We start from the raw sequence: 26,724 nt of genomic DNA on the forward strand, positions 1-26,724 counted from the left end.
TCGCCAGGAGCAGGCACCAGCTCCTGGTTTTCCTGCCCTGGTTCGGTGTGTTCCCGCTGGAATTCAGTCCCGCGGGCTGAGGGGACGCGACTCCCACACCCCCAAACACTGACACACTCATGGCACTGACACGCTCAGGGCACTGTCACGCTCGTGGCACTGACACGGTTGTGGAACTGACACATGGTACTGACACACTCGTGGCACTGACATGCTCGTGACACTGACACATGGCACTGACACGCTGGTGGCACTGACACGCTCATGGCACTGACACGCTCATGGCACTGACACACTTATGGCACTGATACGCTTGTGGCACTGACACACTCGTGGCACTGACACACTCACGGCACTGACACGCTCAGGACACTGACACACTCACGGCACTGACACACTCAGGACACTGACACACTCATGGCACTGACACACGGCACTGACACGCTCATGGCACTGACACTCAGGGCACTGACACACTCATGGCACTGACACGCTCATGGCACTGACGCTCAGGGCACTGACACACTCAGGGCACTGACACACTTGTGGCCCCTGGGACACTGCAAATACCAGAATAGTAACAAAAAGGTAAAGGTAAAAAAGGAATTTGGAAACTCATCCCACTGGAAGGGGCACAAAAGCAGGGCGAGTCCTCCCGCTCCCCCGGCCCCTGGCAGGCTCCCCGCGGGCGGGCAGCGGGGGCTGCGCCGGGTCTCGCTTTGACTGGCACGTCTCCTTGTCTGTCACGCCGAGAGCCCTCCTCCTTAGGAGGGATTTCAGGGGCTTTCTGTGGCCATGGACCGCAAGGACAAACAGCACCCCCGAACCCCAGAGCTCAGGCATGAAGCTGCTCGCGGGGAGAAGATGGCAGGAGAGATTTCGGTCTAAAACCGACGAGCTGAGCTGAAGGCATCGCTCCATCCTTCCCAGCAAACAGGCAAAAAAATGTAACCGGAGGAGCCGAAGAGCTGAGCAGCCTGCCAGCGCTGGCACCCTGCATCCCGCACAGCCTCCTGCTGCTTTCCTCCTCCTCTGCCTCCCGCACGGTTTGAGCCTTTCGCTTGCGACCCCGACTGCTGACGATCCTCGGCACTAAATGAGGTGAGGTGAGCATCCTCCTCGCCCGTCTTTGTGCGGAGCACTCGGAGCACCAGCCGAGCCGTGGGGCGTACGTGGAGCGGAGGGGAGGAAGATGCGCCGCGCGGGGAGCAAATGGGCCAAAAAGATGTGATTTTTTCCCAAGCTGCCGGTGGGAAGGGATTTGAGAGGCGGTAAAACGGGATGGCAAGGAGGGCAGGGCAGCTTCGCGGTGGCACGGCATCGCTGGCACTGCCGTAGCCCCGGTAGCCTGAGCCTGCTGGGAGCGCGGGGTTAGGAAAAGCTGCCCGGTGGTGAAACTTAAGGGATGGCTTCCGTCGTGATGCAATTGCGGTACACGATTGCCGGCGCTGACCGAAGACCCGCTGTTGCTACGTGCGTGCCAAATCTGCCCGGATTTTTGGTTGGAGATCGCCGGGGTACCCGCACGCATCGCTGCCCGCCGGAGGGGGAAGGGTTTGCTGCTTCTCCTGCCTCCTTGCAATGGTTTCTTCCAGCTCGCTGCTGGAGGACGTTTGCTGCCGGAGGAATCCAGCCGGCTTTTCTGCGGCTCTGCGGTGGGCGATCCTCCCTGCCGCCCACCCCCCCTGCCTTGGCAATCTAGGAAGTTTGGGAAACGGAGGGGGTTAAGCGGGATTTCGGTCGCGGAGGTCAGGCACAGGTTACTCCGCTGCGCGTTGCATAATCCTTTTGTTTCTCAAGGTCTTCTTCCTCCCTAAAGGGAGCCGTGTGGCAGGCGGCCAGCGCGGCTCCGGGCTGCCGTGTGTCCTGCAGACGCTCCGCTCGCCCCACCGCGCCGGTTCTTCACGGAACGGGATTTATCTGCTTCCCCTCGGCCCAGTCCTCGCTGCCTGCCGAGGGGGGACCCATCCTCTCCCTCCCGGCGAAGGCACAGGCTGCGGTGGCATCCCTGCCTGTGCTGAGGATTTCCGAGCTGCCTCCTTGGTTTTCTATTTGTACGGCTGATAAAGCCTTCCCGGCTACTAATTCCTGATAAAGCCGCGCTAATTCTATCAGGACGGGGAAGCCAGGCGTAACAGACTGAATCCAGGTGCTTGCCACCAGCCAAAGTGGCTTTTTCACATTCCCCCGGAGGGAAGTTGGCTTTGCAGGACTGAGACTAAGCGGCACGAACGTTTTCTTGCGTGTATCCGAGATCCGTCCTCGAACAGTCGTTCTCGTGATGCGTCTCTCGATGCTGCAGTTTCTCCAGTTTGCAGACAGTGAGCGACTGGGGGAGGTTGGGAAGAGCGTAATAATGTGTGCCCGTTCCTCAGGAGCGTCGTGTGCCATCGTTAATACTTGTGAGCCCCGGAGGGAAGGGATTAGAGCTGAACAAATTATTATGGCAGGTCGGATTCTGGCTGCAGCACAGCTCACGCTCCTCGCTGGCACCTCTCCTCCGAGGATTTGCAAGGAATTAGCAGATATCAGGTCCCTGCTACTCCCCACGAGGGTCCAGGGCTCCGTGCAGGGAGGGGGCCGGGGGTGCGGAGCGGTGATGGGACTGGCTGGGTTAGGAGGAGGTTTGCAGCCGTCGGCTCCCGCTCGTGCTGCCCCTGCGGTAAACGATGCTCTTGGCTGGCGTATTCAGGCCAAGGGTTTGCCAGGGCTTCTCTCAGCAGGGACGGGCTCACTGCTGCCCTGGCCACAATTCAAGGTCTCCCCAGCAGCGACAGGACAGGAGGAGATTTTTGTCATTCCCAGCATCCTGGGCGTTTGGGACATCGACTGTCCCCAGCGACCCAGTGGTGACGAGACCCCCCGCGGGAGGCAGGACCAGGAGGCTGTTTGGGGCAGGGGAGACCCTTTCTCTACAGGGATGGCAAGGGAAGAGCCAGCTTGGCTGGCCCGTAAGCGTGCCTGTGCCGGGCCATCACATCCCTGGGGCAGACGTGGTGTGAGTGCTGCCCTGATACATTACCCCACGGGCTGCATGTCAGCCCCACGAGCTGTGTGTCAGCCCCACGGACTGTGTGTCAGCCCCACGGGCTCTGTGTCAGCCCCACGGACTGTGTGTCAGCCCCACGGGCTCTGTGTCAGCCCCACGGACTGTGTGTCAGCCCCACAGGCTCTGTGTCAGCCCCACGGACTGTGTGTCAGCCCCATGGGCTCTGTGTCAGCCCCACGGACTGCGTATCAGCCCCATGGACTGCCTGTCATGTTACCCCGTTGGGCTTTCTGCCCTCCACTCTGCCACATCACATCTTGTCCCATTTTTCTCCAGCTGTGACATGGTGCCATCAAGTTGTATAAAATCTGCGGCGTTGCAGCGCAAAGTAGGTCAGTAAGTTGTTTTTTTTCCCCCCAGATGGGTTGCTCATCGCAGGGAGGGTGAAGCCGCAGAACTCTGCACGGATGCTCCAGGACTGGGTCTGGACCTGGGCAATAAATCATCCCCCTGGGATTAATCCCCATCATCCCTCGAGCATCCTCTCTCTGCTGCGAGCAGTTTCCTGGGGGCAGCTGTGATTCTGGGGGGCACTGGGATGTGGGTATCAGCTCAGGGCGATGCCATCCAGTTCCCCAAGCCCGTGCCACGTCCTCGGCCTCACGGGACACAGAGGCTGACAGCGGGTTCACGCCGCACCTGACTCATTGTTGTGCCTGGCCTTATGTAACTGGTGCCGAAACCTCCCCTGCTGCTGGGGGTGGCGATGGAAGGGAGCTGGGATGGAAGGGAGGGGGGAGGAAAAAAAAAGCAGCTCATCGCCATGGTTACCAGCATCTTTGCAAAGTTCTTCGCATCCATCTGGTTTCATTTTCAGCCCTTTCATCTCGCGGAGGGAACATCCCTTGATGTTTCTGGCTGCACCAGCCGTGGCAGACGGCGTGGTGGGTTAGAGGCGGCGCGTGGGAGGTGGGAGACGGGCACGCTTTGCCTCCCAGCCCCTGAGACGAAGCCTGACATCGAGCCGAGTCACTTAACCTTCCGTCCCTCTGTTTCCCACCCAGCCACCGACCGGCTTGACCGGGATGTGCGCTCCGATGGGATTGGGGTGGTCTCAGTCTGGTACCCCACAGGGACTGCCACGTCCTGGACCACGAGCTCCAGCCTGGGCGTATCTGAGCGGAGGCAGCTCAGCGCAGGGAGCCAGATCCTGCTCAGCTGAGCAGCCCCTCTTCTGCAGCGGGATCCAGGCTCGCACCCAGAGCCAACGATGCTGGAGGGCAGCTCCGTGGCTCCAGCCTGAGCTCCTGGATCTGCCTGCAGAGCTCCTGCCTGCCAGAGCCTTCCAGCAAATCAATTCTGGAAACGAACAGGATGGACTGATTGAGTTAATCCTGAGGAGTTAATCAATGTCGAGGCCGTTTGGCCAGAAGTCCTGTTTATAATCCACACAGAGATCATTAGTACCTCGTGAGATGGAGGCGCAGCGTGAAGCCAGGCTTTATGGAAATCAGAGGCAGAACCACATCCAGGTCCTGCAGGCTGAGCCTGGGGGAACCGTACCCAGTGCAAGCGCAGGATGCGGCCGTCCAGCGTGGGCAGAGCTTGCGGACGGCTCTCAGTCGGACTCATGGGGAGCGCGAGGCTTGGGGTCTGCCTACTTCCCCTCTCCCCCCGGCTTTTCTGCCTGCCCCCTCTCTCTGTTCAGCATTAGCAGCTCAGAGCTGCTGTGGGACCAGGAGCAGCCCACGCCTGGCACCAAGCTGGTGCTCGAAACCGCAGCAAGAGCAGCGGCGTGTCTGTCCCGGTGCAAAGGCAGCTGGGCATTACCCAGCCAGGGCTCCAGCCAGTCTGGTGCCCAGCTCCTTGGGCTCAGCACCCATCTGGAAGCGTGGCTCAGCAGAGCAGACCGGCCCCTTGCCAGTGAGGTCTGGATTTGGCTTCTCCTTCCCAGGGCTCTTGCTCATCAACTTGGATGGATCCATTCCCGGAGCGGTGAAGGGCACCCGGCGGGTGACACAGTGGTTTAGGGTGGTGCTCGGCCAGGCTGCGGGGAGCAGGAGGATGCGGGAAAGCTCTCGGTGCAGCCGCATCCTACGTGGATGTGCTTGTGTCCAGAAGAGAGATCGCTGATGCAAGCCCAGGCACTGAACCACAGAGAGCTGGGACCACCGTGCCCCATGCTGGGGGAGCCCCTGGGGAGCTCCCCAGCCCAGGAAGGGAAAAAGGAGCACCCAGCACCGGCTTCGCGGCGTCTTCAGCACCCGGAGCCTTACGTGGCGTTTGCGTGGGAGTTGGGCCACTGGCCCCGACAGCCGGGTGAGAATCCAGCGCTGGCTGCTGGCCTGAGCTGGCAAAGCTCCCTGGATAAGCTGCTCCGGCTTTGCCAAGGGAACTGTTACCCGGATCGCCTGCCTGGAGCAAACAGGCTGTTTTTTCCCGGGGAAACACACGAGCTGTGCGTTGGGCAGGGGACGGAGCGCCTGGGCTCCTCGCCGGCCAGCAGCTCTCGGCAGAGCCCGTCCAGTCCCTGGCAGCAGGCGGGGGCCAGGCTGGGCATGTTGGGGTCCATGGGGGTCTCCGAGGAGGGCACAGCATTGGCTTCCCCGAACGCAGTGAGCGTTGAAAGCTGCACAGAGGGATGCCTGCGCTCCCGGCCTGCCTCCGACCCTCGCCTTGTTCTGCCAGCGAAGCAGCCGTAATCCTGCCCCGTGCACTCGAAGGGAACGCTCGGGGAGCTCAGTGGGCTGCTCCTGGCAGCGTTACTGGGATTTAGATGCTTAATTCACCCCGGGAGAGCACTTTTTCTTCTCCCTCTCTTCGCAGGAGTCGGTACCCACAGCCGGTGCCCTCCCATGCAGGGACAGCCCCTCTGCGCAGCGCCTGCTCCGGCTCTTTGCCCATTGGCATCAATAATTCACCGTGTTTAGCTTCATCAATAATAAACGCGCGTCAGGCTGCCAGCCGGGGGAGGCAGGGACCTCCCCAACGCCCTCCGCAGCCACCCCCGGCACCACGGCGGGCTCCAGTCCCAGCACCGATGCCCCCAGTGCCACCACTCTTTCCTACCCCACGTCTGCCTTTGCTCAGGTCTGGCTTCGCTCCTGGCTGGGGTCGGTGGTCCCGACGTCCCCAGCCCTCTCCCAAAGCCACTCGAGCGCATCTGGAAGAGCAAATGTCAAGGAATGAGCCTTGGGGCCAGCGGGATGGTGCCACATCCCCGCGCGGTGCCGGGCGGGGATTTGGGGAGGGGGTTTCCCACCCCACAAGTGGATACTGGGTCGCTGCCTCCCTCCCCACTTCTCCTGCCGTGTTATTTTCAGCCTTCGTTTGCGGAGCAATTGTAATGAAAACCTTCACCTCCAGTCCCTGTATTTCCATCTCTCCTCGTTTGTATTGGTGGTTTAGGCTGGAGCTACGGATATATATTTAATTGGTATAAATAATGCATTTTCATAGCTGAATCTTTCCTTAGCCCCACATTTGGTGCCAGAAACACCATTTTCATTTCGAGCAGGCTTTTCTTGGCGCGTTCCTTCCCTCGGCCTGAGCAGACCCCTCTCCAGAGCCCCACGGCTGCATGCCGGGGGCTGCGTGGCTTCGCAGCCGCTCCGCTTCATCCCTGCCAGGCCGGCACATGGCACACCATCCCAGTGACGGGGATGTGGCCCAGAACAAAGCTGGACGGGGAGCACTGGGTCCACGTTCTGCTCTGCCTCGTGCCACTGCAGGGAACTGGCAATAAAGCAGGGGAGGACGGGGTTGTCCCCAGTCCCCTGTACCACAGCCGGGACCCCCCAGCATGTCCCTGCTGGGTGCTGGAGCTGGTGACTAACCCCTCTTCTCCTGTCCCCCCCCTCCTTGCCTTCATTGCAGGGAGCATAATGCTGAACAGCATCACGGACGGGCTCCTGTGCTGCCTGATGGGCAAGACGACGAACGCCGTGGGGCCGCTGGACAGCGTTGAGTCCAGCAACGGCTACAGCTTCGTGGAGGTGAAGCCGGGGAGGATCCTGCGGGTCAGGCACAGCACCCCCAACCGCCCGGCCTCGGAGGGGCCCGAGGAGACCCAGCCCGGGGGGCCGGAGCGGGGCACGGTGCACTGCAAGCGCAAGATCACCGTTTACCGCAACGGGCAGCTGGTGATCGAGAACCTGGGAGACGCTGTCCGCTCCGAGATCCTGCACTGCCAGAACAGCTCGGGAGAACCCAACAGCACCGTGGAGCTGGAGCTCTCCGACCTGGCTGGCCAAGCTCCTGCCCAGGCTCCCGCCGGCACGCCAGGATGCGGCACGCCGGGATGCGGCACGCGGGAAGCAACCGCTGCCCCCGGCAAACGTCGGAAGCGTAAACCCAAGAAAGTCATCAACATCGACTGCAAGAAGCAGATCACGAGCTGCAAAGGGACGCACAGCGACGTGGTCCTCTTCTTCATCCACGGCGTGGGCGGCTCGCTGGATATCTGGAAGGAGCAGCTGGACTTCTTTACCAAGCTGGGCTACGAAGTGGTGGCTCCCGACCTGGCTGGCCACGGCTGCAGCTCGGCCCCCCAGATTGCCGCCGCGTACACCTTCTACGCGCTGGCGGAGGACATGAGGGCCGTCTTCAAGCGCTACGCGAAGAAGAGGAATATCCTGATAGGACACTCGTATGGGTAAGGGACCAGGGGTCCCAGGAGGGAAGAGATGGATTCATCCCGCTCCCCATCCTCTCCTTGGCAGCAAACACCCAACAAATCCTGCAATTTGGGGGCTGAGAAGCAGGAGAGGTGGGGGGTTCCCGTCCTGGGTTTATCCCTCAGCTCTGATCTCCTGCATCCTCTCGGTGTGTGTCCCTGGGTCCAGCTAATCCCAGAGCCTGTCCTCCAGCCGGGAAGCTGGCGGAGCACAACCTATAAATAGAGTAAGCCCAAGAAAGTCAATTAGATGGAGACTAAGCAGTGCAGAGAGCAGGGCTGGGAGGAGAGGGAGCCGGGCTCTGAGCTGGGCAGGATTAGATCAGAAGGACAAGGCTGGTACAGGCTGGCAGGCACCCAAGCAGGTCCCAGCACCCTGCTTTGGTCGGCACAGGAGTGGAACCCTGAGCTCAGCCCCTCTGCCCGGGCTCTGCAGGGCACCGGCTGGGGGGTTCGACTGGGGTCACCCTGCTTCAGAAAGGGGGAACACGGGTCAAGCGAGGTGGGTATAACCTGGGCTCCAGCCACGGATCTTGGGGTCTGCCTTGGGTGAAGCATCCACCGGTGCTGTGGGACCAGAGCGTGGTCCCCCTGTGCCCACCATGTCTCTCTCCCCACAGGGTGTCCTTCTGCACCTTCCTTGCCCACGAGTACCCAGACCTGGTCCATAAGGTGATCATGATCAACGGAGGAGGCCCGACAGCGCTGGAGCCCAGCCTCTGCTCCATCTTCAACATGCCCACCTGCGTGCTGCACTGCCTGTCCCCGTGCCTGGCATGGAGCTTCCTCAAGTGAGTGGCTGTCCCAGCACCATGGGCACTGGGGAGGGTTGTGACCGGCCACCCCGGCCTCCAGCCACCACAGGGACCACCCCAGCACGGGTAGGGATGCTCCCGTCCCCCTGATGCCAAGGCACCATGCCAGGCTAACCCTCTGCCTGCACCGGCTCTGTCCTGCAGGGCTGGCTTCGCTCGCCAGGGTGCCAAAGAGAAGCAGCTGCTGAAGGAAGGCAACGCCTTCAACGTGTCCTCCTTCGTGCTGCGCGCCATGATGAGCGGGCAGTACTGGCCGGAGGGCGACGAGGTTTACCACGCGGAGCTGGCCGTGCCGGTGCTCCTGGTCCACGGCATGCACGACAAGTTCGTCCCAGTGGAGGAGGACCAGCGAATGGCCGAGGTAGGGGACCGAGCGGAGCTGGGCGAGGGCTGGGGTCTGCCTGCCAGCATGCGGTGATGCGGGCAGGGGGCTCGTCCCGGCGTTGACGCCTGCCACTGTCTCCCTCCAGATCCTGCTGATGGCCTTCCTGAAGGTGATCGACGAGGGCAGCCACATGGTGATGATGGAGTGTCCCGAGACGGTGAACACGCTGCTCCACGAGTTCGTCCTGTGGGAGCCCGAGACGCCAGCTGGGGACGGGCACGGGGAGAAGAAATAAGGCGGCGGGACGTGGTGACCGGGCTGCTCCGATGGGAGAGACGTTTCGGAGAGGAGCAGGGTTTGCGAGAGCAGAGGGGGGCAGCGGAGGCTGCCCTCGCTGGCAGCTCAGCCGATTTTCTTTCCCGGCTGCGTCGGAGGCCGGTGGCCGAGCACGGAGGCTCCCCCGGGCAGGGGCGCGTGGGGCTGGCAGCGGGAACATGGCAGACCTGGTCCCCATCCCCTCGGGGACGGCACGGCAGCCGCTGGAGCGTCTTCATCCTGTTTCTTTGTAGTATTATTTTCCTCACGCAGTGACCCCCCCGGGACAGAGAGGAGGCGGCTGCAGGGGGACTGGTCCCACCTGCAGCAAAATGGGAAGAACTCGGAGGGGTTCCTCCAGGGAGAGCGCGTTGGCTCTGGCACCCGCCAGGCCAGGGCCGGAGGAGCCGAGCTGGGATTGCTTTGGGGGGAAGCCAAAGGCTCCTCATCCTCAGCAGCAGAATTTGCCTTTGAGCCCTGCGGTGCCTCACTCGAGCCATCTGCGGGGCCGGGGGAACGGGACCACCGCTATTGCCGGCAGCCGTGCACGCAGCATCCTGCCCGGCACTGGCGAGGGTCTGCCCGCGCAGGAGATGAGGACGAGAAGGTGACCTGCTCCTGCGGGCACGGTCAGAAGGACCATCAACTCCCCCACCATGGTGGGACTGACACGGCTGTGGTGGGGAGGACAAGGCCAAACCTGAGCTCTCCTGTGGTCCCCCAGTGCCACCGTCCGTGCAGTCACGTCCCCAACCACCATCGCTTTAGGTACCGCAGCGCTGGCTTCTGCAGAGCCCTCCGCTTCCCTCCCGCTGCCACGTCCTCGCGGTGCTCGGAGCCATCGCCGCCACGCAGTGACTCCCGCAGTGTCCCATCCGCTCGCCCTTCCCAGCTTCCAGCTCCTCCACGACTCCAGGACCCACCACCCGCTCCCGGAATCGCACCCGTCCCTCGTGCACCGGGGGACCGGCGATACACCGCCCTGTTGCCGCTGTGTCCGTCCTCGCCGATGACTCCTGTACAGATCCACAGGGTCTTGGAGCAACGGAGCAAACCGTGACCGCCTGAACGCGACGGACAACAGCTTGTTACCTGCTGGCACCATTCTGTACATAACCCACCGGTCCCATCAGCTCCTCCCCTCCGCGCTTCGCATCCCGCTGCCCGGAGCCCGGCAGGACCGAGAAGGTACACGAGAAGCGTCGAGCGGGGACCCGGGTGCCATCGCAGGGTCTGGGGGCTCCCGGCCGTGCCGGGATGGGTGGGAGCCTGAGCGAGCCGGGAGGATGCTGTGCTCGGGGGGCGGCCCCAGCCTCCCCGCTGCCCCAAAGAGCGGAGCCGCTCCCTGCTTTGCTTCCCTCTTATTTCCCCCCATCTAAACCAAAGAAACAACCAGTCCCATGGAAACCTCACCCTGGGCCCACGTCCCACCCACGTCCCCCTCGCCCTGACCGGGGCTGGCACCGCGCTGAGGCATCCCAGTTTGGCTCGATGGCTCCTGACTGGGCAGGGCTGCTCCCACCGGAGCTGGCACCCACCTGCAACGCGCCTTTCCCGAGCCTGAGCCCATCTTCCTCCCCAAACTGAGCAATGTAGAAGAGGAAGGGTCCTTTGGAGCCAGCCCCGGTGTGACGGGGACCCCGTGTGCTGAGTGTCCCCAGGTGGCCCCACTCAGTCCCAGCACCGGGGCAGAGCTGCCCCTGTGCCAGCTCCTGCCCCTGCCCGCTGCTGCCACAGCCTGTCTCATAATGAGAATTTTAACGACCCTGGGTTCAGATCGTTTCCCCTGTGACACCCCTCCCACCCCGTCCTGGCCACGCGTCACCCCACAGCACAGCCGGGGTCTGCGACGAGGGTACCCACAAATACAACCGTACCCCAAAACACGGCTCTGCTGCCGCCACGAGCCCCCCAGCCAGCTGCAGGCAACTGTCGGTGCCCGGCTGCGGGCTGCAGCTCTTCAACCTCTGTTTGCCACCGAGTCCGTGCCACTTGTACCCACGTCGCTCGCGCCAAGGCAAACCGCGCACCGTAACCCCGCCGCTGAGCCACGCGCCGTGTTAGTGCCATTCCATACAGTAAAGCCGTGTTATATTCTCAGCCGCGTCCGACTCAATGATGGGGAGAGACACGCCGGGCACGGGGGGTGGGAAATGTCCTTGTGCCCAGGCACTGGGCATGTCCATGGAGCACAGCAGAGTGGGGAAGCGAAGCCAGAAATCCCACACGTTTTGGATTTCTTAGCTAAAAAACCCAGACCTGCAGTGATTTATTTATCACCCTTTAGGGAAATAGAAAAAAATTCTCGACAGTGTTCACGACATAAAACCCACACCCGGAGCGCAGCCACCTCCTGGGACCAGGCAGAGAGCGGGTACAGGTGGGGGGGTGCCCCCCAGCACCCCATTCCTCAGCCCCCCGGGGTGCTCAGCGCCCACCCTGGATGTCGGCCGGGCAGAGCTGCCGCTCGCCCTCGGCCAGGAAGATGCGCATGGCCCTGTGCAGCATGTGAACGCCCAGGCGCCGGCGCCGTGCCGCCGGCCAGCTCGCCACCACACCGTAACAGTTCCCCTTCCTCTGGTTGGTGATGGTCTGCAGCCCTGCAGGGACAGGATCAGCACCCACAGCCCCAGCCCTGTGCCCCCCACCAGCACCCACAGCCCCATACCCCCCACCAGCACTCGCTCCCAGGCAGCTTTTCCCGCAGGAAATGGAGATTTGGGGGATCGTGCCCAGAACCTGTGCTGGGGACTGGGACCCCAAAGTCCCCATGTGCCCCAGGATGGGCTGCAGCCCCCACTCCGTGTCCCCCAACTCCTGAATGAGGTGGCAGAGAGGGATGGGGGGAGCCAGAGCGGTGGCAGAGCCGGTGCCGGGAGCTGTGGCGTGGGCAGGGGGCCAGGGCAGCACCATCTCCCCCCTTCCCCAGGTCCTGCTCACCCAGAGCCTCGACGAGGCAGCCCTCCCGCGTGTACGCCTCCGCCGGGACGGTGTTCTGGAAGCAGTGCACGGAGATGACGCCCTGTCCGCTCGCCCAGATCTCCAGGATGCGCTGCACTTTGGGGCAGCCCTGCGGGACAGTTGGCACTGGCACTGCAGCCCTGAGCACCCACGGCAGCCCCCCCCATGCCCACCGCCACGGGCCCCAGCACAGCCTCCCTTTCCCACCTCACCTTCCGCGTCCCGGCGCGGTGCTGGCTCAGAGCCTCGGTGAGGTGGCGGTACGGCCGGGCACGTGTCCCCTTGCCCACGTAGAAGATGGCTTTGATGAAGGTCCTGAAGCACTTGGCCGGGCTCAGGCGGTGGGAGCGGAGTGGCAGGTTCTGGGTGGTCCTGGGGGTGCAAACCCCCAGCTTTGAGGCTTGATGCCTCATGCTCGGACCCACCCCCAGCATGGGTGACATGCAGGGCAGCGGCATGGCCCTACCTGGGGTCGAGGAGGAGGTAGTTGAAGCTGGATTTGAGCAGCCCTTCCCGCCAGTGCCGGCTCCGGTCGGGGCGGTCAAACTGCCGGGCCAGCACCAGCTCGTCCTGGGCGCAGTCGGGGACGTGGCCAGTCCGCAACGCAGCCGCCAGCTCGAGGCTGTGTCCTGGGGCAGACGGGTCACCATCGGGGAGCACCGTCAGCCCCACACCAGCACCTTGGGGACCAGCTGGGCAAGGGGGGTTCTCCAGGACTCACCTGCCGTTGTCCCCCGGGGCCCCCTCACCAGCTCATCCAGCCGCCGCAGGTACAGCTGCCTGGTGAGCTCCGTGATGGGCCCTGGGTCATCCCCCAGTGCCCGCAGCCGCCGGCGCAGAGCTTCGTCCGAGAGGGACCGCGGTGGCACAGTGCACGCTTGCCCGTCCTGGACCACAGTGTCCTCGGGGCTGATGGTGGCCTCCGTGCCAGGGCTGTGCTGCTCGGTGGGTGCCTGTTCCTGCTCCTTGTCCTCAAGGTGCTCCCCGGTGCAGTGGGTGCTGCAGTTGGTGGGCACGGCCGGGCTCCCTGGCTCCACCGCGGTGCTTCCCAGTGGCCGTGGGGCCAGGAGGCAGCTGAAACTCCCATGGGGCCACAGAGGCTGGTGGAGGCTCAAAGGCGAGGGGTCCTGCCACCCAGTGCCACCCTCCAGCACCCGGGGGTTGGGGCTGCCGGTGGCATGGGAGGAGCCCCGAGCACATGGTGAGTCCTGGGGGTGGCTGCGGTCCAGCAGGACCGTGGGGCTGGAGCCAGGGGTGCTGCTGGCCCCCGGGAGCAAGCTGGGGGCTCTGGGGAGGATCTCAGTGTCATCCAAAGAGCCCGTCCCTTCTCCGTCCCCGCTGGACAAATCCTCGCCCCGTGGGGTGATGCAGTGCCCCGAGGTGGGGGCAGGGTCCCTGGGGACACTCCAGGGTGCTCTGAGCCTGGGGGGTCTCCGAGGCATCTCCAGTGTCTCGTCGAAGAGGGAGGAGGAAGAGGAGGCTCCAAGCCGTGCTGCAGAGGCCTGGAGGCGGCTCTTGGTCCTGGGGGTGACGTGGCGGTGCCTGGGGGGCTCCTGGGGGGTGACATCCCCAGCGGTGAGGCCGGCTGGGCTGGGTGGGGGCTCTGGAGTCCAGGGCGGGGAGTCCCGGAGGCTGCACCCCTGGAGCCGCACAAGCAGCTCCCCCACATCACCCACCTCTGAGCCACCCTCATAGCAAGGGGCTGCACTCGAGCCCCCCCAAAACCCCTGACCCTGCACCTGCCCCACATCTGGGGGGCTGGCGGGGGGCAGCTCCTGGGTGACAGCTCCGGTTGGGGAAGGGGCTTTGCCCATCTCCAGCCCCCCGGCTGCCCTGGGCTGGGGGTAGTGGTGGTGCTGAGCCCCCGGGTGCCCCCCAGCCTTGCTGGGCTCCAGGGTCTCCACGGCGCTGACGAAGCGCTCGCTGGCACTGCTGCTGTCCCCAGGGCTGCTGTGGTCCCAGCCTCCAGCCCCCACCTCGACCACCATCGTCCCCAGGTCAGGGGCAGCTGGGGCAGCGATGCCCAGCCCTGCCCAGCCCAGCGCTGGTCCCCGGGGCACACCGGGACGATGCTGAGCCGCAGCACCCAGGATGTCACTGTCCCCAGGGTTCCGGCACTCCGCGGAGCAGCTGCTCAGGCCCTGGCGGAGTAGGGGACCCCTGTGTCCCCCCAGGACACTGCTGCAACACCGGGGCTGGGGGGAGTTCAGGGACCCACCCGGACCAAACTCCCGCTGGGGTGAGGGGCCGGGGCTGTCCCCAGCACTGGGCTCGGGGTGAGCCCAGGGGGGACCCCCCGTCCTTGCCCCCGTGGTTTGGCTCCAGGGTCCCTCCCCGAGCTCATCCCCGGCCGAGAGCAGCGTGCTGGAGGCGAGGGGCTGCAGGGGGAGAGCTGAGCCCGCGGGGTCTGCGTGGGGCCATGGGGCGAGGGAGGGGAAGGCGGGGGCAAGGGGACAGCCCTGCCAGAGTGGGGGCTCCCCCGAACCACAGCCACCCCCCAGCTCCGGCTCCTCCAGCAGGGACCTGCGGGTGCTGCTGAGGGGCCCGACCCCGGAGCCCTCCTCGGGGGGCCCAGAGGAGACGCTGCCGTCGGTGCCATCCTCGGTCAGGAAGGAGAGAGAGCGCCTGGGCACCCCCGGGTCTGGAAGCAGAGACCGGAGTCACTGTTGGATCAGCCCCCTGGCACCCGTCCCGGCCAAGGGGGCACCCCGGGGACCTCACCCTCAGTGGGGGGCCAGCCCCGGGCACCCTGCAAGTCCCCCAGGATCTGCACCCGCGGGTGGTTGCTCAGCACCAGGTCGATGGCTCGTCTCCCATCCTGCGGGGAGGGGACACCACCGTCACTGCTGCCAGGGCCAGGTGGGCACCCAGCACAGGCAGCACCCCCAAGGTGCTGTCCCCGTCCCCACTAACCTGCTCTCGCAGCCCCGGGGCCCCCCCTTTCTTCAGGAGGAGCTTAAGGCACCTGCAGCACCCCCGGGACGCGGCGACGTGCAGCGGCATCAGCTCCTCAGCAGACCTGGAGTGGGGAGCGGGGCTTCACCCCCAGCCCACTGCCCACTCCCAGCTCGGCCGGCGGGTCAGGGTCATGGCTGGCAGGTCAAGGTCACGGCCATCCCCTCGGGGTCACACGAGTGCCACCGGCCCCACAGCCGGGTGCTCCAGCACCCCGGGGCGGGGGGGGACACAGGGTTGGGGTCCCCGCCGTGGTGCAGCAGCAGCCGCAGGCAGCAGCCGCAGGCAGCACCCACCGCCCACCGCCGCTCTGCCGGCGGCCCGATGGACGGGGGTGACCCCGCCGGGAGCAGCACGTTGGGGTCGGCCCCCGGCCCAGACTCCTCGTCCCCGGTGCAAACCCCCCCGGGCAGCGCGTACCGGAGCGCCCCTCCGCGCCCCTCCCCGGGGTGCAGCACGTGCGACGCGCCCCCCCGCCCGGTTCAACGCCGGTACTGCAGAGCCCCCGCCATGGCAAAGCCCCGCCGCTGGCGCAACGCGGCGCCCCGGGGCCATGCCCGTCCCCTCCCGGTGCAATATGCGCCCCCCCCCCCCCCCCGCCGCGCTGCCCCGGTACCGCTCGCGCCGTCCCGCGCCGCTCATGCCGCCCCGCGCACGCGCGCGCCGCCCCGCCCGTTCGAACGCCCCGCGAACGGCCGCACCACCGCTCATTGGCTGGCGAGGCGGCCAATAGGAGCCGGCCGAGGGCAGGCCCCGCCCACCCCGCCCGGGAGAGTCCCCGCTGAAGGGGCGGGGCCGCCCCGCCCCGAGCCCCGCCCCCCCCAGCTCCGCAGCGCCCCCCAGTGCCCGGCGCCGGCATCACCCGCGGCTCCGGGAACCGCACCGGGATCCCAGTGACCGCTCCAGTGCTCCCAGTAACTGCACCAGCTCCATCCAGTGCCCTGCACCAGTGCTCCCAGTAACTGCACCAGCTCCACCCAGTATCCTGCACCAGCTCCACCCAGTATCCCGCACCAGCTCCACCCAGTGTCCCAGGAATGCCATCAGTGCTCCCAGTATCCTGTACCAGCTCCACCCAGTATAGAATCATAGAATCACAGTATCCCAGTAACTGTACCAGTGCTCCCAGAAACTGCACCAGCTCCACCCAGTATCCTGCACCAGTGCTCCCAGGAACTGCACCAGCCTCACCCAGTATCCTACACCAGCTCCACCCACTGTCCCAGGAATGCCACCAGTGCTCCCAGTATCCTGTACCAGCTCCACCCAGTATCCCAGTAACTGCACCAGTGCTCCCAGGAACTGCACCAGCTCCACCCAGTATCCCAGTAACTGCACCAGTGCTCTCAGGAACTGCACCAGCTCCACCCAGTATCCTGCACCAGTGCTCCCAGGAACTGCACCAGCCCCACCCAGTATCCTACACCAGCTCCGCCCAGTGTCCCAGGAATGCCACCAGTGCTCCCAGTATCCTGCACCAGCTCCACCCAGTATCCCAGTAACTGCACCAGTGCTCTCAGGAACTGCACCAGCCCCACCCAGTATCCTACACCAGCTCCGCCCAGTGTCCCGCACCAGCCCCGCCCAGCACCTCCCAGTACCCACACCAGCACCTCCCACCACTCAGCCCCACTGTTAGTGCCAACACCCCCAGCACTGCCCCCAGCACCCAGCCGCTCTCAGGGTCCCCCCACCAGCACTGCCGGGCTCAGTGGGCACAGGACCCCCCATCCCCACAACTGGGGGGACCACAGGGCCCGGGGTGGCCACACCACCCCACTCCCACCGCGTTCCCACCGCCGGCGCATCGGCATGACACCGGCTCAGCAGAACACGTCTCTCTTTCCGCGGCCGCCCCCCGGCTCAGACGGTGGCCTCCACCTCGGGGGGCTCGTCGTCCCCCAGCAGCCCGTACGCCGCGTGCGGCTGGAAGGGGCGCTGCAGCGGGTGCGCCAGCAGCTTGGCCATGCAGTTGTGCAGCTCCACCGCCGGCCCCGCCAGCGGCACCTCGTACTTGTAGTTGGTGCCTTTGGTGTCCAGGCTGCTGAAGAAGCCGTACATCTCCTGGGGGGGTGGGGATAAACATGGGGACGGGCAGCGCCGGCACGGCATGATGCTGCCACGGCGGCGGGGTGGGGTGGGGGATGCCCCATCTCACATTTACCTTCCAGCTCGTCTCGTCGTCCTTCTCCTCCACCCCGTTGTGGATGTAAACCACGTCGAAGAAGAAGTAGGGACACTGCAGCATCTTCTGCCGGAGGAGAAGCCGGGAGCAGCGCCGGGATGGATCCAGAGGCACTGGCTCAGCCGGGGGTGGGGGACACGGCGCGGGGTGGGGGGTGATGGGGGGACCTACCTTCATGTGCTCCGACATGGAGAACTGGGGCTGGCAGCCTGGGCGGCCGAACACCAGGATGGTGCGGACCACGTAGGGCGGCGGGATGGTCTGCACGTTCTCCGTCACCGGCAGCTCAATCTTCTGCTGGCTGCGCCGGGATGGACGGAGGTGGCTCAGGGACCATCCCTGCCTCCCGAAAACTCAAACCCAGCTCCAGGCCAGGACCGGGATGGCAGCACCCACCCCAGCAGCCGTTGGGGTTAAAGGCTTGTGGCGTTTTCACAGCAAAGTGGAAAATCCGTAGACAGGTGGGAGCCCCGACCCCCCCAGCAGCCCCCGCCGCCCCCCAGCCCTACTCACATCAGGTTGAAGAGTCCTTCCAGATCTGCAGCCCCAGGTAAGGACCGATCCTGGCACACAGACCCCTGCCCACCTCCCCAGGCACATCCCGCACCCAGACCCGGAGGCCAGGCTGGCACCGGGGAGCTCCCGCAGAGAGAGGCGATCGCACCGGGATGGGGAGAAAACACCAATAAATGGGTGTTTGTGGGTGCAGAGGGTCCGGCATTAAACCCTGCCCAGTTCAACCCTCCAGCATCAAACACCAACACCGGCTGGTGCCGGAGATGCCAGCGAGGCCACGGATCTGCTGCCATCTGCAGGCAACGGGCCCGGAGGGTTGCTGCTTACGCTCGAGGGACCTTGTTTGCACCCAAGGGACCTCATTGGCACCCAAGGGACCCCCGAGGAGTCCCAGCCCCCCGTCCCAGCCCCACAGGCGGTGGGATACTGAACGACTTGCAGACGACGGTCTCCAGGTCGTAGAGGCAGCTGCAGACCTCGCGGGGGTCCGAGGTGAACCCTGAGAGCTGAGCGGAGCCGGGGTGAGGGGGACGCGGAGCCATCACCGGCCTCGGGCGGGTCCGGTGCCCGCGGCCCCACTCACCCACGTGGCGTCGTTGTTCACCACCACCAGCGCGAACTCGTGGCACTTGTCGATCTTGTGCTTCGTCCTCACGAACATCTCGATCATCTTCTGGGAGATGTTCAGCGCGTTGGTCTTGGACCTGCGGTGGGGGCCGGAGCTCAGCGGGAACCAGTGACCCCCCCGGGCCCCAACCGCACTGGTCCCCAGGCCGGCTGGAGATGGCAGAGCTGGGGTCCTCAGGGGTCCTGGGGCCAGCCCAGCTGGGAGCAGCCCCCCAACACTCACCCGTTAAAGGACTCCAGTTTGGGCAGAGCCATCTCCTCCGCCAGGTCCAGGCAGATGATCTGCGGGGGAGAGCCAGGGCTGAGCCCCCCGCAGCCCCTCACCCTCGCGTCAGGGCTGCACCACACTCCCTGCAGACACTCACCACCTTCTCGGGGCAGTTCACCCGTGGTGTCTTGACCTGGACCTCAGCCGGGGGCACGGGCCCGGGCCAGGCGGTGCCATCGGGCACGGCTGTACCCTGCGGGCTGTCATCGGCACTGGCCGCCTCGCCCTCCCCCTCACTGCGGTTGCCCACGCTGGCCTGGGCACTCAGCGCCCGGTCCTCGGCCCCCTCGGGGTTGGAGCGGGTCCTGGGTCGCGGCTCTGTCACCTTCTCCTCCTCCTCCTCGGCGGCGCTGCCCGGCTCCGACGTGTCCATCACGCAGCCACGCTCCATGGCGGCTCCGGCGGTGGTGGGGACCGATGCCGGGCGGCTGCGGGGTGCCAGCGCTGCTGCGGCTTCGTGCTCCCCGACACCCCACTCTGTGCACCCCCTTCTCACATATCCCCTGCTCCATGCCCCCCTTTGCTCCTTGCACCCCTTGTTCATGCCCCCCTGCTCACATACCCTCTGCCCCCACTGCTCCATGCACCCCACGTCCACCCTTGCTCCACGCAACCCCCATGCTCTGTGCACCCCCTGCCCCACTGCCCCCCGGCTCCGTGCACCCTCTGCCCCATGTGCCCTCTGCTCATGCACCCCCTGCCCCATGTGCCCTCTGCTCATGCACCCCCTGCCCCACGCCCCCTCGGCTCCGTGCACCCCTTGCTCGCGTGCCCCCTACCCCATGCCTCCCGCCTGCTCACGTACCCCCTGCTGCATCCCCCCACTTCTCCATGCACCCCGTGCCCCCCCTGCTCCGTGCCCCCCCGCCCCACGCCCCCCGCCTTGCACCGCTCAACCGCTGCCCGCGTACCCCCAGCCCCGGGCACCCCCTGTGCCCCCCACCCTCTGCACCCCCTGCCCCAGAACCCTACAGCACCCCCCCGGCCCGCGCTCACCCGCTCCCGGCCGCACGAGCCCCGCCCGGTACGGTCCGGAAACAGCATCGCGCGGGGGCTGCTGGGATTTGTAGTTCTCCGGGGGCCCGACGGGCACGTGGGGGAGGAAGGGCACCCCGGCACCCTGAACGCCCGTGCACTGCACCCCAAATGCCCGTGCACAGCCTCTTGCACCCCAAATACCCATGCACACCCCCCCGCACCCCTGCACCGCCCCCTGCACCCCAAATATTCGTACACACACCCCTGCACCCATGCACCGCCCCCTGCACCCCAAATATCTGTGTACTCCCCCCCTGCACCCCTGCACCGCCCTCTGCACCCCAAATATCCGTGCACATGCCCCTGCACCCATGCACCACACCCCAAATACCTGTGCACGCCTCTCTGCACCCATGCACTGCGCCCTGCACCCCAAATATCTGTGTACACCCCCCCTGCACCCCTGCACCGCCCCCTGCACCCCAAATATCCGTGCACATGCCCCTGCACCCATGCACCACACCCCAAATACCTGTGCACGCCCCTCTGCACCCATGCACTGCCCCCTGCACCCCAAATATCCATGCACACCCCTCTGCACCCATGCACTGCCCCTTGCACCCCAAATATCCCTGCACCCCAAATCCCCGTGCTCTGTTGCAGCACTCCAAACACTCGTGCAGCACCCTCCAGCACCCATGCACAGTCACCCCTGCACCCTAAATACCCCTGCAGCACCCCTTTGCACCCCAAACACCCCCCTCCAGCCCCTGAACACCCACGCGCTGCCCACAGCACCCTCGGGCCAGCTCCCCTCTGCCCGCACCCCCCAGCACCCCGTGCAATGCCTCCCAGCACCCCAAACACTCACGCACCCCCCAAAATGTTCTGGGTGCCACCCCCCAAACTCCAGAGGATGCTGAAGGATGCAAAGCTGGGTGCATCTTCCCAGCTGGGTGCGAGGGAGCCCGGGCACGCGGGGAGGGTCCCAGCAGGGGCTCGAGGTGCCATGGGGCAGAGCAGGGAGGGCCGGTGTTGGGGGGCAGAGCCCCCCGAGACGGCTGCGCCGCCGGCCCGGACACGGGGCAGCGCAACGGTTAAGTGCAGGAGGCTGCACCGGAGCCGCCGAGGAAGAGGAAACTCGGCAGGAACAAGGACAGGGAAAGGCCCAGGGCAGGGGCCGGCGGCGCAGCCGGGACGTGCCGGAACGTGCCAGGACGTGCCGGGAGATTCGGCCGTGGAACCGGGACGAGCCGCGGGACGGGCGCTGGCTGGCACGGGGCAGCGTGGGCAGGAGGTGACCGGGATGGAGAAGGCAAGTGGGGTGTCCCATGGGATGGGTGTTGCCAGGGGCTGGTCCCACGTGGCCGGGGGCCTCCTCGGCCCCCCACGGGTGTCCCCCAGCCACGGGCATCCCTGGTGCCAGTGCCAGGCTCCAGTACGCAATGGTGTGGCAGCACCAGGTTCTGTCCAGCCCCGACTCTGGAGCGCTGCAGCCAGTCGGCTCGTGGCCAAAACTCATCCATTGCCGTCCCATCCTGGCAAATCCCGGCGGGCATCAGCCCCTCCATCCCCTGGTGCCAGCTGGTGCCAGGATGGGCAGACTACCTTTGGTCCCCACAGCTCCCGCAGCCCCCACCGGGAGAGGAGGAGGATGAAGACGAGGAGGAGGAGGATGATGAGGACGTGGTGGGAGACGCCAAGGGCATCCTGCGCTACGAGGAGTGCATCACCGGGCTGCTGGCAACCGTGGCCCGGCTGCACCGGAGAGCCGAGCAGCTGCAGTGCCACACAGGCAGGTACTGGCACACGGCGGCCACGGGGCACCAGGGGCTGCCACTGCCTGGGCCCCTCCATCTCTGGTCTTCGCTGCCCCGCAGAGAGGATGAGGAGGGCTGGGAGGGCAGCGCCAGCCTCCCCACCGCCAGCTCGCAGCCCTGGCGCCTCGACCGCATGCTCGACACCACCACCGGTCTGGAAGGTGGGTGCACGGTGCCATGCCATGCTGTGCCATGCCAGCAGCTCGCTGCCTGCTGCAGGGACCTGACCCCAGCCACGCTCCCTCTCCCCAGCCCACGGCCCTGACCTCTTTGCGGACCTGCAGCATGCCGTGAGCTCGCTGGAGCGCGCCGTCTTCTCCCGGCACCGGTGGGCACCGGCGCAACCTGTGCACGGCGAGGAGTGGGCACGGGCGGCCAAGGTGAGCCACATGGCATAGTCAGCCCAGACACCAAGGGGATGGGCACCAGCTCACCGGTCCCATATCTCCAGAGCCTGGAGGAGCTGGACCAGGCACCAGGCTGGATTGGGAGGGCGAGGTGCCAAGACCTGGAGGAGGGAGCGGGCGAGGGGCTGCCAGCGGAGGAGGCAGCGGTGGCAGCAGCGGCGGCGAGAAACGCGGCACTGCGGGCGGCCCTGGGGCGCCAGGACGAGGAACTGAGCCGGGCCACGGCCTCGCTGCGGGCGCTGCGCGGGGAGCGCGACCGGCTGCAGCAGAAGGTGGATGCCAGGGGCATGGCAAGGGAGGGGGGCTCTGCCCTGGTACAGCCCTCGGGGTGCCACCGGAGCACCCCCGGGGCTCAGCCTGCTGCCCGGTGCAGGTCTGGGACCTGCGGGATGCTCTGTCCAGGCTGGAGGAGCCGGGGGGCTCCAGCAGCGACACCCCCGGGCTCGGCACCCCCCCGGGGCAGGGGGAGCCCCGGCTGCCCCAGGTGAGTGCGGGGCCAGCTGTGGCCGCGGTGACAGGGGGCTCGGTGGGTGGCATCCTGCCCCGGTGCCGGGCTCTGCCTGTCCCCTCCGCAGGACTCGCCCCAGTGCCGCGATGGCGCTCGGACCCACAGCCCCCTCTCCCCCCAACCCTCCGAAGGTGCTGACCGGGAGCAGGAGCAGCGGGTGCAGCAGATGCAGGGGTAAGTGTCCCCCCCCGACCCCAGGGGCTGCTGAGCCCTCGCCGGTGGGGAAACTGAGGCATGGCACTGGGCCCCGACCGCGTGGTTAACGGCACGTGCCGGCGGTGCCCAGGTGCCTGGGGAGGCTGCAGGAGGTGAACCGGGAGCTGGCAGCGGCATTGCAGGAGTGCAAGAGCGATGCGGAGCGGCTCAGCATGGTGCTGGGCCAGCACGAGTCCCGCAGCACCGCCCTGCACCTGGCCCTGCGCTGCAGGTGGGCACGGGGGGACGTGGGGTGGGGGACGCGGCTGGCAGTGCCATGCTGAGCCCCTCTCTTTGCAGCGAGAGCTGCAGGGGGGCCTATGCCGCCCTCCTCCACCTGGTGCAGGCGAAGCTGGGCAGGGAGGAGGACGGTGCCAGTGGTGGTGAGTGCCAGCCCGGGGGGCAGTGGGGTGCGGGGGGTATCAGGGGGGATGCTGGGGGGATGCACGGGGGATACCAGAGGGGTCTCGGGAGGATGTTGGGGGGATGCCGGGAGGATGTGGGGAGACACCGCAGGGATGCCGGGAAGGTGCTGGGAGGACACTGGGCGGATGGTTATGAATATCAGGGGGGTGCAGGATGGGTGCCGGGGAAACCTCGTCCCCAGCACAGCCCCTGCGGGCACGTACCAGAGAGGGGCACCTGCCCGGCTGCTGCCTGTCCCTGCCCAGGAGCCGCAGGGTGCGGGCAGGGGGCCAGCCCCGTGCCCACCCAGGGGCCACAGCTCCCCGGCCACACGGAGCCGGACGGCCAGGAGGAGAGCGGGGACAGCGGGTCCCCCAGGACGCAGAGGTACAGCAGGGTGAGATGGGGGGGCCTGATGCCCGGCCGGGGCTGAGCGGTCCCCGGGGTGCCCCCGTGCCCACCCCAGCGGTGTCGCTGCCCCCCGCAGCACCCCGGCACCCCGCGGGATGGAGGAGGGGGCCCTGCGCGAGCACATCCGCCGGCTGCGCGCGGAGCAGGCGGCCGTGGAGGCATCTCTGCGCGATGCCCCGGCACCCGTCCACGTTGGCACCCACCGCAGCGAGGACACCCGAGCCCGGGCTGAGCGGGCACTGCGCGATGCCAGGGCTCTCCTGCCTGGCTGGAGGCGGCCGGAGAAAGCAGAGCTGCTGCAGGACTTGGCGATGCTCAAGGTGAGATGGGGGAAGGGGACGGGGGGGTGGACGCCTGGGTCCCCTGGCAGCTCTCCGTGGGGTCCGGGCTTTGAGCAGAGCAGCCAAGAGAGGGGCAGGGGGTGATGCACGGTGGGAGGGAGTGGAGACAGGGAATTAGGGCTGTGCCTCAGTTTCCCCTGCCCGGTGGTGCCCTGCCAGGAGGCCATGGCTGACCTCAAGACGCGGCTGCAGCTGGCGGAGAGGGAGAAGCGGGGCCTGGAGGTGCTGGCGGCCGGGCAGGGGCCCCGGGAGGCTGCGCTGCGCCTGGTGCTCCAGCACCTGGAGTGGGAGCGGGACGGGGGGCCCGGCCGCCCCTCCAGCCCCCCCAGCAGCTCCAGCAGCAGCGAGGAGGTAAGGATCGCTCCGACCCCCCCACGGGGACCCTCCGCTGGGCCAGGGTATCCCCAGGGATGGCACCTACACCCAGCCTCTGCAGGATGCCCAAACCAGCCGGGTGGGAGCAGCGGCTCCCCGGCACCCACCGGACCCGCAGAGGATGGGGGAAGAGCTGCTCCGCGCCCTGGCCCGGTAAGAGATGTCACCGGCGTGCCGTGGCCCTGCCATGGCAAGCTGTGCCAGTGCCTGGCAACATGCCGGACTGGCTGCCATGTGGGTGCCCCCAGGGTGGAGGAGCTGCGTGCCCGGGCACGGGCCCTGATGCTGTCCCTGGAGCAGAGCAGTGCCGCCAGCCGCGTGCAGCAGGACCAGTGCATCACCGTCACCGCAGACATCCTCCAGGATCACCGGTGGGCAAGAGGCACCCGCTCCCCTGGCGGGTGGGCACTGGGTGCAACGTCCCCCTGCATGCCTCAAAAACATGGTGCCTTCCTGCATGTCCTGGGTGCATGGTCCCTTCCTGCACACCCCAAAAGTGCCATCCCTTCCTGCACACCCCAAAAACGCCATCCATTTTTGCACACCCCTGATGCGCTGTCCCTTCTTGCACACCCCAAAACCACGGTCCCTTCTTGCACACCATAAAAGCATGGTCACATCTTGCACACCCCTGATGCACCGTCCCAGTCCCTCCCTGCACACCCCAAACCCACGCTCCCTCCCCACCCCAGTGCCCGGTCCATCCTGCCCACGCGGTCCCCTCAGCACCACGTCCGGGCAGGGATGCTGACGCGGTGCCCGCAGCGCGCTGGCCCTGACGTATCGCGGTGCCCGGCGCAAGCAGGCGGCCCAGCTGCGGCGGCTGGAGGCGCAGGTGGGTGCCCTGGGCAGGCAGCATGCCCGGCGGGCACAGGCACTAGCCCGAAGGCTGCAGATCCTGGAGCAGGGGACGGCCGGCAGCGAGACCTGCATCTAGGGACCCCCCCGGCACCCCCAAGACCCCCATGCCAGGAGGTGCCAGCTGTATCCGCAGGGAGAATAAACCACTGATGCTCGTGGCTCCGGCTCAGCCAGCCCCACCGTGGTTTGGGGTTGGGGGGGCTTTGTGCTCGGGGGGGAGCTCAGGCAGCCGGATCCCCAGCTCGGCTCATCCCGGCGGAGCCGGGAACAAAGGCGCAGTCCCCCCCCCCGCCGCCCCCGCTATCTCCCGGCACAGATGAAGCCGTTTCGTGATCCCTGACGCGGGATCAAAGGTGACGGCAGTGGCCATGGCGGGGGCCCCATGCATATTCAGGAGGGAAGAGGAGCAGTGACCCCGTGCCGGGGGCATCCTCGCCACGCAGGAGGGGGGCCCGGCAGCGGGGCTGTGCTGGGGGGCTGCTGCGGAGAGCGGGGGGCTAAATCCGGCAGCCCGAACCCCAGCACGGTGGGGCACTGGGACAGCGGGAGCTGGGTCCCAGTGGGAGGATGCGCAGGGCTGTGGGGCAGACCAGGGCTCGGGCACACTGCAGGGTGGAGGGGAAACTGAGGCACGGAGCTATGTATAGGCTAAAACGAGGCCTGAATGTCCCCGGGGAGACCCGGCAGCGGAGTTCAAGGCTCAGTGGATCAATATCCAGAGCCGTGGTGATGGAGAGGGCAGAGAGAGGGACGCGGAGACACGGAGACGTGGGGATACGGCACACTGCCCGGAGCTGCCTGTGCCCCCCATCCCTGCCACCCTCCACCAGCCGGGAGCCCCCCAAAATGAGGGCAGCCCTGCCTCCCCGGAGGCGGCTGGGTGGATCGAATAACTTCCCCGTGCCCTAGGGAGCCGCCCTGGCACGAAACGGGAGCAGCGGTGCCATGGAGCCTGGGCCTCGCAGCCGCCCACGCATCGATGCTGCGGGCGCTGCCATGTGCCCAGCACAGCGGGGCGAGTGCCCACGCCTGGGGCACCAGCAGTGACCGGAGCAGGGGGGCTGCCTGCACTGCCCAATCCCTGCCCCTCCTGCAGCCCCCGGCTCGGGCTCCGGTGGCAGCTCGGCTCGGCTCGGTCCGGCGTGGCTAGTGGGGGGGTTCCGGTGGCCACCGGGGCTCAGTGATGGTGGCGTGGAGGGGCTGACCCGCAGGTTGAAGGTCAGGGCTCTGCGCTCAGACCCCTTTTCAGATTCAAATGGGTTCCCGGGGGCTTTGTGCGGGGTCAGGCTCCACCGAGAGCCCCATGAAAGGGCAGGGGCGGCATCAGCCCTGGGTGCCGGCAGGAGGGGGAGGGCGGGCGGGACCCGCCATCCCCCCCACCCCGGCGGGACGGGTCCCCCCTGCCACGTCCCACTGACCCCGGGGCCAAACCGGGTCCCCCCAAGGGCACTGGTGGGGATGGGGTCCCTCCAGGCTGTGGCATCCCCACTGTGCCCAGCGGCTGTGGAGTCTCCGGGCAGGCTGAGGTGGCCTCAGCTCCCCGTTCCCACCGCTGTACCAGGCCCAGCCACGCTGCCCACCTTGGCACACCCCGAGCCTCTGTCAGGACAGAGCATGCCACAACTCAGGGAGTGGAGCCAGGGGCCTCCAGCACCGTGCTGCTTGCCAGGCTGCCAGTATGACATGGCACAGCATGGCATGGAATCACAGCATGGCACGGCATGGCACAGAATCACAGCATGGCACGGCATGGAATGGAATCACAGAATGGCACGGTGTGGTGCAGCGTGGC

The 26,724-nt window shown here is 66.6% G+C and overlaps 4 protein-coding genes across 5 annotated transcripts; 2 read left to right on the plus strand and 2 right to left on the minus strand.

Annotated features, from left to right (window-relative positions):
- The first annotated feature begins 6,873 nt into the window (after positions 1-6,873).
- ABHD8 (abhydrolase domain containing 8) lies at positions 6,874-9,099 on the plus strand. The gene is made up of 4 exons (XM_086627848.1): positions 6,874-7,643; positions 8,285-8,455; positions 8,624-8,840; positions 8,950-9,099. The coding sequence occupies exons 1-4, from the start codon at positions 6,874-6,876 to the stop codon at positions 9,097-9,099; spliced, it is 1,308 nt and encodes a 435-aa protein (XP_086483974.1).
- Positions 9,100-11,546: 2,447 nt separating this feature from the next.
- Positions 11,547-15,677, minus strand: ANKLE1 (ankyrin repeat and LEM domain containing 1). The gene is made up of 8 exons (XM_086627748.1): positions 15,652-15,677; positions 14,994-15,099; positions 14,802-14,898; positions 12,802-14,721; positions 12,547-12,709; positions 12,293-12,452; positions 12,060-12,189; positions 11,547-11,719 (listed from the first exon to the last, which is right to left on the minus strand). Exons 1-8 carry the CDS (start codon positions 15,675-15,677, stop codon positions 11,547-11,549), a joined length of 2,775 nt encoding a protein of 924 aa, XP_086483874.1.
- Positions 15,678-16,858: 1,181 nt separating this feature from the next.
- BABAM1 (BRISC and BRCA1 A complex member 1) lies at positions 16,859-19,090 on the minus strand. 2 transcript variants are annotated; one of them, XM_086627697.1, is made up of 8 exons: positions 18,729-19,086; positions 18,587-18,645; positions 18,320-18,440; positions 18,164-18,242; positions 17,734-17,758; positions 17,392-17,521; positions 17,200-17,286; positions 16,859-17,099 (listed from the first exon to the last, which is right to left on the minus strand). In XM_086627697.1, exons 1-8 carry the CDS (start codon positions 19,020-19,022, stop codon positions 16,899-16,901), a joined length of 996 nt encoding a protein of 331 aa, XP_086483823.1. In that variant the 5' UTR covers positions 19,023-19,086; the 3' UTR covers positions 16,859-16,898. The 2 variants fall into 2 exon arrangements, with proteins under 2 accessions (XP_086483823.1, XP_086483824.1); XM_086627698.1 differs by lacking the exons at positions 17,734-17,758; positions 18,164-18,242; positions 18,320-18,440 and having other exon boundaries at positions 18,729-19,090.
- A 1,964-nt stretch (positions 19,091-21,054) lies between these two features.
- Positions 21,055-25,008, plus strand: USHBP1 (USH1 protein network component harmonin binding protein 1). The gene is made up of 15 exons (XM_086627533.1): positions 21,055-21,108; positions 21,194-21,408; positions 21,490-21,590; positions 21,682-21,809; positions 21,881-22,108; positions 22,210-22,320; positions 22,412-22,518; positions 22,631-22,771; positions 22,840-22,922; positions 23,211-23,331; positions 23,432-23,675; positions 23,856-24,047; positions 24,133-24,224; positions 24,320-24,442; positions 24,837-25,008. Exons 1-15 carry the CDS (start codon positions 21,055-21,057, stop codon positions 25,006-25,008), a joined length of 2,112 nt encoding a protein of 703 aa, XP_086483659.1.
- The last annotated feature ends 1,716 nt before the right edge of the window (positions 25,009-26,724 follow it).

The sequence above is a fragment of the Tauraco erythrolophus genome, chromosome 28, assembly GCF_009769465.1.
Source record: "Tauraco erythrolophus isolate bTauEry1 chromosome 28, bTauEry1.pri, whole genome shotgun sequence".
In the NCBI taxonomy this organism is placed as follows: domain Eukaryota; kingdom Metazoa; phylum Chordata; class Aves; order Musophagiformes; family Musophagidae; genus Tauraco; species Tauraco erythrolophus.

Bases quoted from the DNA above. Each gene is read 5' to 3' on its own strand.
- ABHD8 (XM_086627848.1), top strand. From the start codon at position 6,874: ATGCTGAACAGCATCACGGACGGGCTCCTGTGCTGCCTGATGGGCAAG. The intron at 7,644-8,284 runs GTAAGGGACCAG...CTCTCCCCACAG, and splicing joins CTGATAGGACACTCGTATGG to GGTGTCCTTCTGCACCTTCC. The intron at 8,456-8,623 runs GTGAGTGGCTGT...TCTGTCCTGCAG, and splicing joins CTGGCATGGAGCTTCCTCAA to GGCTGGCTTCGCTCGCCAGG.
- ANKLE1 (XM_086627748.1), bottom strand. From the start codon at position 15,677: ATGAGCGGCGCGGGACGGCGCGAGCG. The intron at 14,722-14,801 runs GTGAGGTCCCCG...CTCTGCTTCCAG, and splicing joins GGGCTGGCCCCCCACTGAGG to ACCCGGGGGTGCCCAGGCGC. The intron at 12,190-12,292 runs GTGAGGTGGGAA...ACTGTCCCGCAG, and splicing joins ACCGCGCCGGGACGCGGAAG to GGCTGCCCCAAAGTGCAGCG.
- BABAM1 (XM_086627697.1), bottom strand. From the start codon at position 19,022: ATGGAGCGTGGCTGCGTGATGGACACGTCGGAGCCGGGCAGCGCCGCC. The intron at 18,646-18,728 runs GTGAGTGTCTGC...TCTCCCCCGCAG, and splicing joins TGAACTGCCCCGAGAAGGTG to ATCATCTGCCTGGACCTGGC. The intron at 17,759-18,163 runs GTATCCCACCGC...CTGGGGCTGCAG, and splicing joins CGTCGTCTGCAAGTCGTTCA to ATCTGGAAGGACTCTTCAAC.
- USHBP1 (XM_086627533.1), top strand. From the start codon at position 21,055: ATGGTGTGGCAGCACCAGGTTCTGTCCAGCCCCGACTCTGGAGCGCTG. The intron at 22,519-22,630 runs GTAAGTGTCCCC...GGCGGTGCCCAG, and splicing joins CGGGTGCAGCAGATGCAGGG to GTGCCTGGGGAGGCTGCAGG. The intron at 22,772-22,839 runs GTGGGCACGGGG...CTCTCTTTGCAG, and splicing joins CACCTGGCCCTGCGCTGCAG to CGAGAGCTGCAGGGGGGCCT.